The following is a 14137-nucleotide window of genomic DNA, read 5'->3' as shown; positions in this document are numbered from 1 at the left end:
ATTTTTTTACTTTTTTAATAAAATAATTTAGTAAAAACTTGAGAATTTAAGTACAATAAAATTTATTAATAATGTATATACAGTGTGTCCACGGACGGAGTTGACAAGAGTAGAAACTCTTTTGTTTTTGACTTTACCAAAAATGTCACTATTTATAAAAAGTTCTGCCCTTCAAAAAAAAATGAGACTGCCATACAAACATCTTAGATTAGATATACAGGGTGCTCATAAATTAAAAAAACACGAAAATATTCAACCATTATTTATTATTTTACACAACATTTTTATAAAGCAAATCTGTTTATAACCTCAAATAATGTCTTAATTCAAATTTTAAAATAAATATTTCAGTTCTGAGTTTTACTCTATATGTATAGCTACTTTCCACCTCGAAAATTGAAATTTTGATTTTAAAATTTGTATTAGGCCATTATTGGAGGTTATAAACAGATTTGTTTTATAAAAATGTGTAAAATAATAAATAATGGTATTGCTCTGTTGAGTATTTTCGTGTTTTTAAATTTATGACTCCATCCGTGGACACACTGTATATACATTATTAATAAACTTTATTGTACTTAAATTCTAAAGTTTTTAATAAATTATTTTATTAAAAATAATAAAAAAATCAAAAAATCTTATTTTTTGTTTTCTTTAAAATTGTTTATTAACGATTTTTTGCATAAAATTTTCGTTTACATTTTTTTCGATGAGAAATTCAATTCTCTACAAAATTTTTTCGATAAACTAGGTATACCGAAATTTTGCTACGTTTTCGTGCTGTATTTAAAAAACTGCACCCCTATCTTCAATTTCAAACCTCTAATTTAATAGCACCCCGCGGTTTTTTCATTTTTAATGACCGTTCGAACAAGTCATGTGATAAAAATCCTTGAACGCCTTATTTCCTTCCTTTTTGGCAAAAATCGAAGAATTTGAGCGGCCATATATCAGTCAATTTTCATCCAAAAATACTTTACAACCTCTTGTTTTGAAGGAAATTTTATCTACTTTTTTCCTATGAAGCCATACCTATCTTTAATAAAAAAAACTAAAGGCAAAAAAGTAAAAATAATCAGAAAATCGATTTTTTTTTCAGATTGTTTATTAACGATTTTTTTGCATAAAATTTTCCTTTTAAATTTTTTAAATAAGCTATTTCGATGGAAAATTCAATTCTCTAAATAATTTTTCTTATGAATTATAGCGAAATTTTGCTTCGTTTTCGAGCTACAATTAAAAAACTGAAAGGGTGCATTTTCAACAATATCTCCAATTTCCACCCTCCAATTAAATAGCACTCCGCGGTTTTTTCTAAAATGACCATTTGAACGATTCATGCAATAAAATTGCTTGAACGTCATAGTTCCTTTTAACCCTGTGTTTTTGGATATAATCAACAGCCTATAGTTAAGATAAGTTAATTAATAGCAATCGGCTACTGAAAAGATAGACTCATGGTCAAGTATTCAAGATAATTATACAAAGGACCATGACAGTAAAGTAAATGTGGGCAAAATGAAAACTAATATACCTGGCTTGGACACTGACACTAACCAGGCAAGGAAGGCTAACTTATTTACGTATGAACACTGGGTGGTTATACTTTACATAGTTATTTTGTAATTCACTCTCTTTGCACAGGCCCTTATAAAAGCTAATTTTTACACTGGAAATTATTTGAAACATTGCCATTTTGGACACGATCGTCGATAAAAAATTTCATGCAACCTATTGCAAACAGTGATTAAAGTTAAGCTAGTTAATTTAAAATGAAACAGACTCACCTCATAAGTAACTGTTGATGTTTGATTATCTTCTTCATGTTCCGAACATACACTTCAACATCCCGGTTATTTTCAATATCTTTAAGATTGTGATCCCTAATTTTCAAATTTACTAGTCTAAATTGAATAGTAGCCGAAACTATGAGAGAACATACAAATATATTGAAATAAACAAAGACAAACGAGCTAACTATAATTATGTAAATTTCGACGATATAAAATAATGGAAACGGTATATAATGAGGTATAATGCAGTTAAACACAGAAGAGTGTATCGAAAGTAAGGGGAGTACTGTATATATACATGCGCCGACAATTACGGAACTTTCATACCATTTTTCTATTGCTTTCATATATTGAATTAAATACGTTATTTCGTCATCAACAATATCCACTTCCCAAAATTGTTCCTTGGATTCCAGAATTTGTTTGGCCGTTTTGGCACCAAAAGCAAGCGAAAAATATTTAACAAATATCTGTAAAAGAATATACAAAGTTATAAATATTATAATATTTATAAATATTTAGAAAATGAACTTACCATAATAATTAAACTTATTGGTTCTATATTTTCTAGATTTCTATCGAGATAACACTTGAATATAGATAGAGACATAATCCATGCTGCTAACAAGTTGTTGAAAGTAACAAACCATTTTCTTATAGGGCGGTTAGGATCTACACCGAGAAGGAGAAAAGCTTTCAAACAGAAATTATTCTCCATTTTGCAGCGCCGCCACCGGCTGTTATCACAATGAAGCAACTGACGTTCACCAAATGGTCTGGACGTTACAACGATTGCGTATTTAAAGGCGACGGCCATTTAAAATCAACGCCCATCTATTCAAAGATTTATATAAACTGTAACTGCAACATTAAATATTGATCCAAGTGGAATAATTGAAATACTGAAGTATATATGTATATTACACTAAATACTTTTTTTATTATTTTAACTATTTATACTATACTTAATATCGAAGCAATAACACATTTTATAATTATTGTCATATTTCACCACTTTACTTACACGTTGACATTAAAGGGTCTAGCAGGATAAGGTCAGCGGCCCCAGTGGACTTGTGTAGTAACATCGGCGATATATAAATCTACCATTGACACAAATTNGGCCCTAATCGGCGATATATAAATCTACCATTGACACAAATTCAGCCTCGCATCTCGCTGCGTTCTGGAGATAATTGATCAAATACTAGTAGAGTGGGTATTTTTCAAAATAGTTTTTTTCGAAAGCTATTGCAGTTGCCCTAATGAAACAAAAACTGTTCGTTAGACATTATATATTTTTATACAATTTTTCTCTCTCTCTATTAAAAAAATAAAAATATTTTTTTTCAAGATTTTATTCTTAGTTCACGCAGATATACAACCACAGAAAAAAATATATAATGTAGCTTACTATGTCTAGTATTACTACCAAAAAGTGAATAAATATAAAATGGGTGCAACACTATCAAAAAAAATTAAAACTTCTTATGATCATCTAATGACTTCCCCTTTGTGACACCAATATTCTCTGTTTGTTACTCAAAAATATATTAGATAGTAGTTAAAAATGTAAGGAAGACTTTCATTTTGACATAAACAGATGAAAATGGTTTGTGGAACTACAATGTTTTAAGAGATGAAACCTGTCGCTTTCCTGCTAGTCGCGTGTGTGCATTGGGTTTTGTTTACGTATCATTTTTATGCACGCACCACTATAGTAGCTCTACTTCAATTATCGTTTGCGGCTTGTTTCGGATTATTAAATTTTTTTATAGTTAAACTGTTTTATTTGGACTCGCCTCAGGGTTTCGGTTGGATTTACTTATTTTATTTTTATTTATATTGTTTTGTTTTATTTTTGTTTTGTTTTGCTCTAGTTTATTTGTTTTATTTTGTTTGTTTTTATTTTATTTTGTGTTTTTGGATCGTTGTTGTTGCACTGGAACGGCCTCTGCTTCTTTCTTCGTCGGAGAAACTCCTCTGGCTACTGTGGTTTGTGGTTTGTGTGGTTGTGTGGTGAGTGGTTGATTTAGGGTTTTGTTAAAATAAAACGCAGATGTTTGTTGCTTGTAACGTGTGAGCTGGTTGTTTACAACGTGGAATTTTTCGTTGTAATATTGAATCATAGACGGTGATTTGACTTTGCATAATTGCAAAAGCTTTTGTAAAGCTTGATCTAGCGCGAAGTTGCTCGACTGTTGATAATGTTCGGAGCGCGGCCGGCTAGGTTGCAAACCACCAGCTCACACGTTACAAATAACAAAAATTATGCGTTTTATTTTAACAAAACCCAAAATCAACCACTACATATTAGCCGTCCAGAGGAGTTTCGCCAACGAAGAAAGAAGCAGAGGTTGTTCCACTGCAACAACAACGATAAAAAAATTGTTTTCTGAAACAAATAAAGTAACACAAAATAAAATAAAAACAAACAAAATAAAATAAAACAAAATAAGATAAAAACAAACAAAACAAAATAAAATAAAACAAAATAAAACAAAAATAAAACAAAACAAGATAAATAAAAATAAAGTAAAATAGGTAAATCAAACAATCCGCACACGATAATTGAAGTCAAGCTACTATAGTGGTGCGGGCATAAAAATGATACTTAAACAAAACACAATCACACACGCGACTAGCTGGAAAGCGACAGGTTTCGTCTTGTTCTCTAAAAACGTTCCACAAACGATTTTCATCTGTTTATGTCAAAATGAAAGTCTTTCTTACATTTTTAACTACTACCTAATATATGTTTGAGTAACAAACAGATGATAAAAGTGTCACAAATGGGATCATTAGTACCTAAGATGGTCATAAAAAGTTTTGATTTTTATTGATAGTGTTGCACACATTTTATATTTATTCACTTTTTCTTAGTAATACTAGACATAGTAAGCTACATTATATATTTTTTCTATGATTGTACCTCTGCGTGAACTAAGAACAAAATCTTGAAAAAAATATTTCTATTTTTTAATAGTAAATAAGACAGAAAAATTCTATAAAAAAGTATGTAATGTAGACTAATGTTTTCATTAGGGCAGCTGCAATGGTTTTCTAAAAAAAAATTTGAAAAATGCCCGCTCTAGCATCTATTTGATCAATTATCTCCAGAACGCAGCGAAATGTGAGGCTGAATTTGTGTCAATGGTAGATTTATATCTCGTTGATGTTACCACACAAGTCATTTTCAAAATATCTTTCCCGCCGGGCCGCTGACCTTATCTTATCCTGCTAGACCCTTTTGGTAAAATTACATCAATAACATCAAGATTATATTAAACCACAACATTCCTGCTTCAGTACATAATATTTGTTTCACTCTTTGTTTGTATGCTGAAGTTTGTTTCTCTATATATTGTAATTTCTGTTTTCCTGATGATGAAGCAAGTAAACAAGTAAAATATGTCTTCCATCTAGTGGCCACTGCTACTAACTTTGGCTTCTTTGTAGGTCTGACGCAGTTAGTACCAGAAGCCACTAGTAGTAGCAGTAGCACTTATGTTAGTTACAGCTTTTACTTGTACTTACTTCTTCCATGAATTTAAGGAATCAAATCAATTGAGAAGTTTGTTTTATCTATGACATACTGATGAGGACTAACAACTCCTAAACCGGTATATATCTGGTTTGTTCGGCCGACGCATGAGTCTAGCTGTCCTTAATGATATTACTGGTGAAATCCACTGCTAGGCGGAGCTATAGCTAGTAGAGAGGTTTCCTGTAATATCATCACTTAAAAAGATGGAATAATAGGAGAAACTAATAGAAATAGGAAAGAAATATAAATGTTTATTATATTAAATTAAAAAGGACCCTAATTTACTCCGTCATGTATGTTTTATTGTGTATCTCCACAGCGATTTCAAAAATTTATTTGTTATAATTTACCCTAAACTGATCCTTGCGACGTAGGATATTATTTATTATACTTTTCAGTAAAAAAAAGTCTATTAGAATTAAGGAGATATATCGGGGTCCGAGGGAAGTGAGGATCGCAGGGGGGTCATATGCTTTTCTTATGGGACTAAAACCCGCTACCAACTTGAAAAAATTAAATTCTATTGAAATTCTTTGCGATAAACATTATCTATATAGCAAAGAAATCTACTCAATATGCACATAACATACATATTGAAAATTAACAACATAAAAATATCATATTTAAGTAGTTTTAAATTATATTTAATGAACGCATAAATACTATGTAGATGTGGCAACAGCGCTAATAATACACACTGCGAACATACAGACCTTGGACATCGGAGATATTACGCGTCAAATCAATTCGGGTAAAGATGAGTACGCGTTCAAAAATGTATTGTGTGTAATAAACCATGTAAAATATAATTATTATATATAGCAAATATATCGTATTATGCTCGCGAAGATTTGTATCCTTTATTTAAAATCCGTAAATCATGTGAACTGGTAAAACAACGAGAAAATAATTATGTTAATTTAGTTCTAAAGAAATGAAATGACACTCGCGCCCATCTCTCGTCCAAGTCAAAGAAAATGTTGGATGCAATTTTGAAGGTTCTGTGATAGAAATTACATTATTACTCACTGTTCGTGTTTTTAATCTCTATTTTAGTAATGTTACAAAAGTTTTGCAACTATAACTAATTTTTTAGATATAAAGTTTGCTGAGAAATATTTATGTTCCTTTGTTATTCCGTACAAATGCTTTTATCTCAAGTATTACTAATTATATTAATCAAGTAAAGAAAACTTTATGTAACCCTAAATATTGCTGGGTAATGATTACGATGTTTTTATAAACCATTAAATATATTAAAAGGATTTATCAACTGTATTTTTTATTCCAATAAATATATCACAGCTTCCTAGTCTTTTTTAATTAATCTAGTTTTTTAAAAACATTACAAAAAATCATCTGTTGTGGATAATTTATTGTTGATAACAATGTACATGGGATTTAGGAAAAATGTATATGTTTGAAATCAATTTCGTTTTTATCAAGTCTTTCAAATGTATTCCCTCCTTGCTGTCAGCTGATTGCGACGTTGCCACATTAATCCTCAAGTCAGACAGAAATGCAATTATTGGTTTCTGTTTCTAATTAATACAGCTGTACTATGTTCAAAACTTACATTAGTTTTACATCAAAAATAAGATAATACTGTGTACTATCTATGGAAAAGTTTTGTTTCACAATTTCTACATTTTTTTCTCAGTTATGGGCAAAAAAGAGCCGCACCGTCCATCTTCGCCGTATAAACCTATGTTAAAATGAACAACTTTCAACAACAATATCTCAAAATCTAGATTAAAAAAAAAATTTCAAAAAAATATGACGCACAGAGGGAGCACTGGGTAATACACTATATAAATTTCAAGTACACCTGTGAATTTTAGTAAACCCGATATACCTCCTTAAGAACGTGTTATTTCTTTGTAAATAGTACAATAACAATTTTTAAACAGTTTCGTTCTTTTTAACGTTTATTCGAATATATTTTCCAGGGGTAATAACGATGAAATAAAACTCGGAATAATTAGTGCTCATTTAATTAAATAATGTGATATGACGGTACATTTATAGAGTTAAGTGTTTTATAGAACATTTAATTAGATAGTGGTTATACAAATATTTTCTGGTTTACTATATTATTGTGTGGATAACAGAGTATAACATTTTTTTAATAACTAAGTATTTGTAATTCACAACTATTTTTTTATGAATCAACGAATATCCATGTAGTTTCATATGATATTCTGCAGCGGTGTCACAATTAATTTATTTAATCATAATTTCGTTAATTAGCTTCTATTTTCATTTTTTGGTATTGAAATACTGCAGAAAATATATTTCCAAATAAACAAAATTCGTAATGATATTTTAAACAGCTTGTAATATAATTTTTTTAATATTTGATGATGATGATAAACTGATTTGATATATAAGGTGGGTTATTAGTAAGTACAGGGTTTTTTTGTTTTTGTAAAGAAAAACTTTAAAATACTTTAAATACAAATGTACGAATTCCCCTTTATTTCTTTTAACATCATGCTGGCATAAAATATATGTTTAAAGAAAAAAAATATATATTGAAAAAATTAAAATTCGTCCTTATTGAAATAACAAACAACGATTTTTATAACTAATCTTTACAAAAACATAAAGAGAATACCTAAAACGAAATAACATTAAAATACCTACAATTTTTAAAAGTAATTGCGATGATACAGTTGAAAATATGCTTTAATTTACTATTTATTGCTTTAAAAACAAATTCAGAATTATCAAACATTTCGTGTTGTATTTTTTCTTTCAATACTTATAAATTTTGTGGTCTTTAATAACATATTTTGTTGAAGTGTCCTCACAAAAATATTTCTGGCCTCCTAAGGTTTCTAAAAATAGTGTTCGATTATATAGTTCAATTATGTTTTATTTTTCTTCATCAGAATAACACATTTTAATTTTTTTAAATTTATTAAATTAAAATAGGTTATTCTGATAATGATAATTCCCTTGTATTTTTAAAGGAAGGTTAGTTTCTGTCGTTTTTGTCTGATTAGGTGCGAGAGAGATAGAGTTATAGTGTGCGATAGAGATAGAGTGTCTTTGTCCTCATACACGGCTTTTCTCTCTCTGTCTCGCTCTCTCGCTATCTCTCTGCTGTCTTCAGGAGTCTCTGGGGCTTCCCCAGCATCTTCAGGACACCTAGGGAGGAAGCGTGGGGTAGAGTGCGTGGCCTTTTTAGCCTTCGTTTTCCAGCTATGACGTCACAACGTATGAGAAAAAAAACTGGTTTTGCTCGTAACTCGGAAATAGCTGGAAATATAAACAAATCTCCCCTTGGTTCTGAGTAGAGGACTCGGTGGGTGGCGCGGAGCGGGGTGTCACAATATATGAAAGAAAAAAAAACAGTTTTTGCTCGTACCTCGGAAATTATACGAAATATCAAAAAATCTTCCATGGTTCTGATTGGTGATCGAGTGAAAAACGTCAGCAGTCCTCATGTCAAAAAAAAATCGAAACCAACGGAGTGTGACATCATAGAATAAAAAAGTGTTTTTAACTCTGTTGAATCGAAAAAATAATTGAAAAAATCTCCCCACACCCTTGGTTTTGTATGATCCTGCGTTGAATGCAAAAGGTCCGAAGTCCGTATGTTGAAAATAAATTTCGGAAACAAAAGGTGTGTCAAGTGATACAGTAAAAAAGGTCTGAAAACTCGGAAACGGTGCGTTGAATCGAAAAAATAATTAAAAAAATCTCTCCACATCCTTGGTTTTGATTGTTCGTTCTGCGTTGAATGGAAAAGGTCCGAAGTCCGTATGTCGAAAAACAAAAAAGTTAGTCAAAACTTGCAACAGCAGTAGCGAACGCATTATCTTATCTCTGTTAGGGATCATTGATTGATGATTTGTTGTTTTTTCTTTTAATAAATTTCGTATTCAACTACTCCTTGAGGTTCCAACAATTTTACATTGTGTTAATTTTATTGAGCACCTTGTGTCACAAATATGAGCACTACCAATGGCATCCATGATATGCAACACTTGCGTCAATAATTATTTTACCTATTTAAATAAATCAACAATAAGAGAACAGTACCCATCTAAGGATACACAACCTGTATAATGCAATTTTTTAAACATAGGTGTTAATATCGTACCAAATTGGAAGTCGACGCAAAAATCTAAAAACATTAATTTCAAGTTTTTGAATTCTTCCATTCCAAAGTGATATAAAGCAAATAATTAATTATAGGTAAATTCATAGTTTCAATTCTAACTTGAACACAAATGTGATTGCCAAACAAAAGATAAGTTCTGTACCTCTTTAATTACATAACTGAATGTATTATATTTATTTGACAGATATTATTTACCTACTACCTATTACGAAGTAGAAGAGTTACCGCGCTAAATTTTATAGCTGGATGCCGGCTAACAAAAGTTTGCATCCTTCTCGGGTTGCCAATTTCTAGCATTTAACACGCAGTCTGTGGCGACAAGCTATACTGTCTGTGATGATACCAATAGATTGTGAAGTCGCTGATGGCTCAGTGTAGATGCTCCTTCCCTTCCAACCGCGGGTCCCGGGTTCGAATCTGGCCTAGGAAAATTCACTTTGTCCCCCCTTGCCCGCTAACCTTTTCTGTTTCAGAGACAGCCAGGATCAAGAAACGAAGACAACGACACACACACACACACATACACACCCCCCATACCCTCCTTACCCCTCCCCTCCCGCGCTAGCCTAAGGGCCACCTTAGCAAAGCGCATCCCAGGCTGCATAGCCGCACTACCCTACCCAACCATACCACACATAAACATGACACTACCCCCGGGGTTTACACAGACGAGCCGGCGAAGCAAGAAGAGCGCCAGAAGAAAGGGCCCTAGCCGGCGGGGCCCAGCCAGGACAAAAGGAGGTCCCACAAAGCGCCTACACCGGCCGCATTTGCGGTCGGGGTAGACGACGGATGGGGCCCACCTACGAAGGCTGTCCAGGCCTACACGAGATGAGGCAGGATAAAGAGGGATAATCCCCCTCGATCCCAAATCATTGAGGCCAATTTCTAGCCATAGAATAATGGCAATAGATTGTACTATGAAAATTAACGAGGTAATTTGAATAAAATGTTATCTAAAAATGCTTTGTTCCCGTTCGCGTGTTGAAGTTGACAAAATTGAAACTATTTTATATCTCGAAAACCCGATAAATAATAATTTGACGTTCGACGAGGAGTATTTCAACGTGGATCTTCATTATCGGGTACTATTTCATGTAGAATTATTTCAGAGGCTACTTCGATTTGAATTTTGAAAATTTGGGGTACCAGGTTTTCGGGCATGTCCTTTTCAACTAAACTAATGGCGTCCAGGTACCACTTCCTGTTATACCGGAAGTCGCCATCAACTAGCTTATTTTAAATGCATATCCTATATATTATTGCAATTCTACTTGTTATTTTAGGTGGACTTTTATGAAGTTTTCCTATTTCTAAAATTAACCGTTTTCGAGATATTTAATTAAAAAAAAATGGAGAGAGACAGTGACTAGCTTCAAACCATGTGTATTTTATAGTAAGAAAGATAAAACAACAATAATTGCGAGGATAGCTGTGGAATTTTTATTTTTATTGTATATTATATATTTTTGTTCCAATATTTTTTCTGTAATGCTAATGTTACTCACCTCATTGAAAATGCTACTTTTGTTGAACATTTTCTGCATTATTTAATTATTACCTACATCTTTCTTTGTTAATTTACCCTTCAGAATCCCCATAGAAAAAACTACGAAATGCAATGCAATTGTTTTTGTATTGCTTTAAAATAATTTTTTCCTAGATAGAAATACAAAACAGATAAGGGAGTGGAATGTTATGTGAATTACTCTGTACATCAAATTGTACCTGGTCATCAAGATCAGCGTTAATATTGTCCATGTCAAATTAGAAAAAATGTATAACGGGTTTCCGACATATGCCCGAAAATGGTTTTAATTTTTTCAAGTTCTGCTCACTTTATTTGGGAAAGGAAGCAATGTTATTTGAACTACTCTTGATTTCATTGTAAAATCTATTGGAGACGAACAACCTGCATATATATTTCATTTAGTAGTTCAAGGAAACTGTGTAAAATATTTCCAAACAGCCATTTTAAATTGTCAGTTGTAAAACATCTCGAACTGTCCTCCCCACCAGTTCCTTGTTCCCATAGTTTTAGTAGAAAATTCTGTATAGCAATACAAATATTAGGTTGTTGTGCACTAAACTGTGCTCTAAACCTGAATCAGTGAATTTATTTACATTTTGTAAGAAAGTATAAAAGCTATAAGCAGTTTTCACCATCTGTAAAGAAAATTATATGTTAACAAACGCAGTGTTATCATTACTTGGAGCTATTTTAAAATAGGGTGTCATCGAAGGTGGACGTAATAAGAACGACATAAGAAAACGTCCTGTATAACGACGTGATGTTTATACAGCCTTTTGCCGACATTCACCGCAGATTAACAAGGTACTACAAACACAAAGGTGATTTGCAACCGACAGCTGAAAGAAAAACCCCAATTTCAATAACATGATGGGTATTTGACTCTTTTGAAGTAGGTCAAAAGAATAATTAAGTATATTTGAAAAATTTCTACAACTGATTTTTTTTTACTCACCAGGTGAACAGTTCCGTAATTGATAACGTGGTAGTTTCCAGCCCTTATGCAAACACCTCTCTGGCTCCGGGTCATAATAACCAAAAAACCACTTCGCAGACACCGCAATTTCGGTAAGTACCATTTGCATTAGGAATATACAGGGTGTTTGGTAAGTCGATGCATTCCTTGCAGGAAGTTATAGTGCAAGCGATTTGTGATATATTTTCTCAATATACCATATTCCGAAAACGCTTAGTTTCTGATCTACAGAGTAATAAAGTTTTAATAAAAAAAATGCAAATTTATTAATATTGCGGAAACCGCTCAGAATATTTTAAAGACATTTTACAAGCTTTGACAATTAACATGTTTTACGATAAAAATATTGTTTTTAGTTTCAGTGCGCACAGGCACGTCTTTGGATACGTTAAAAAAAAATTATACGCCACTGATTTTTCTTAAAATAAAAATTATTTTTCAATTCCTTGTTCAATTTGGAGGAGAAAAGGTATCTCTACTGTTTTTCTTATGACGTACCGTTTTCGAGTAAAAAAAATAAAGTCGATTTTTTGCATGGCGGTTTCAATAATTTGAAAAATAGCAGAAATTATGCACTCAGCTTTTTTTTGTACCAATTTTATTACAAAAAATTATTATTTCTCGCAGTTAACAACATCAGTCTCAAAAACTTTTATCAGTTTTTAGATTCACTATTTACTATCTAAACAGAAATTAGCAAGTTGGCTGTGCACTCGTTTTTGTTATTGTTTGAAAAAATTAATAATAGCTGTCACTTTGAGTGTTTGAGTGTGAAGCAGTTAAGTGCATAATTTCTGTTATCTCTAGAGATATGCCTGTGCGCACGCCACTTGTGAAACTGAAAACAATATTTTTATCGTAAAACATGTATTGTTATTAACTGTCAAAGCCTATAATTATTCTGAGCGATTCCGCAATATCTATAAATTTACATTTTTTTATTAAAACTTTAACACGCTGTAGATCGGATACTAAGTAGTTTTCGGAATATGGTATAGGTATTAAAAAGATATATCACAAATCTCTTGTACTATAACCTCCTGCAAGGAATGCATCTACTTAACAAACACCCTGTATAGTGCTGTTGCTGGTGACTGAGAAATAATTACATTTTATGAGATTGTCCCCAATTATTCACAATATTCGTTTAATACAAACCTCGTCCATCAATATTTGCGCGGGTAGGTCATATTCCAAAAAGAATTCTGCGATTACAGATAAAATTATTTCCACGTTCTACCTTTGCCGGATATGGATCCTTGGCTGATATTTAACGAAATTAATAGCGCTTGTAACTCGACACCTTCATTTAAAATTTTCCCTATAGGGGCTAAAGTAATTATACACGTTAGATACGATAAATTTTGACTGGGAATTAAATTCCTTTCTTTTATTTTTCACCTCTATTGATTTATTTTAAAAAGAAATTACACTAAAAATGCACAGGATGCACTGGAAAACACTGTTTCAAATTTTGACTGGGAATTAAGTCGGGTGTCGAATGCAGTTAATTCTCAACAAATATCGTACGAAAACAGAGGATTACGACAAAATAAAACTCATACAATTGATATTCGTTTAATTTTATTGAATTGTTAAATATGATATATCATGAGTGATTATATAATATATGTGCATGTATATTACGGTGTTTTACATGTTTTCTTAGAATATATAATCCCAGCAGTGTTTAAGTTTTGTGAATATTGAGTAAAGAATTATATACAGGGTGATTAAAGAATAATTGTACATACGCTAACTGGACAATCCGACTGATACTCCCACCATTTGTGATAAAACACGTACAGAAGTTCTTGTCGCATTTTCCATTATTTGTTGGACATTTTCTTTTAATTCTTCTGTCCGCTTTTTAGGTCGGCCGCTTCCTTCTTTTCTTGTTACACTGCCCGTTTCACGAAAAACATTAACACAACGCTGAACTGCACTTTGAAAAATTTTGTACTCAACAACGCCGGGAAATTGATTTTGAAATTCTATGAAACATTCCTCAATAGAATACTTCCATATTCCATCAATCTTGCGTCCATTTCTAAAGTAGGACTCTATGATAAACACTTTTTGTTCTTGAGAAAACACCATTTTAAACGCTTTTTAAAACGAAAATATTCAAATTGATAGCGGCGATATAGCGCTTTGA

General features: G+C 31.9%; 1 protein-coding gene across 1 annotated transcript in view; it reads right to left on the bottom strand.

Annotated features, from left to right (window-relative positions):
• The window catches only part of LOC111692069, a 14007-nt gene extending 11496 nt beyond the window's left edge, over positions 1–2511 (bottom strand). The window contains exons 1-2 of the mRNA XM_023455770.1: positions 2329–2511; positions 1788–2263 (exon numbers count right to left, since the gene is read on the bottom strand). Of these exons, the coding sequence (XP_023311538.1) occupies positions 1788–2263; positions 2329–2511 (659 nt within the window). The remainder of the gene's footprint in view (positions 1–1787; positions 2264–2328) is intronic.
• Positions 2512–14137: the final 11626 nt, after the last annotated feature.

This window comes from Anoplophora glabripennis, unplaced genomic scaffold (genome assembly GCF_000390285.2).
Source record: "Anoplophora glabripennis isolate ALB-LARVAE unplaced genomic scaffold, Agla_2.0 scaffold549, whole genome shotgun sequence".
NCBI classification, from domain to species: domain Eukaryota; kingdom Metazoa; phylum Arthropoda; class Insecta; order Coleoptera; family Cerambycidae; genus Anoplophora; species Anoplophora glabripennis.
The sequence above is the reverse complement of the archived record's forward strand: the minus strand, read 5'-3'. Positions and strand labels throughout refer to the sequence as shown.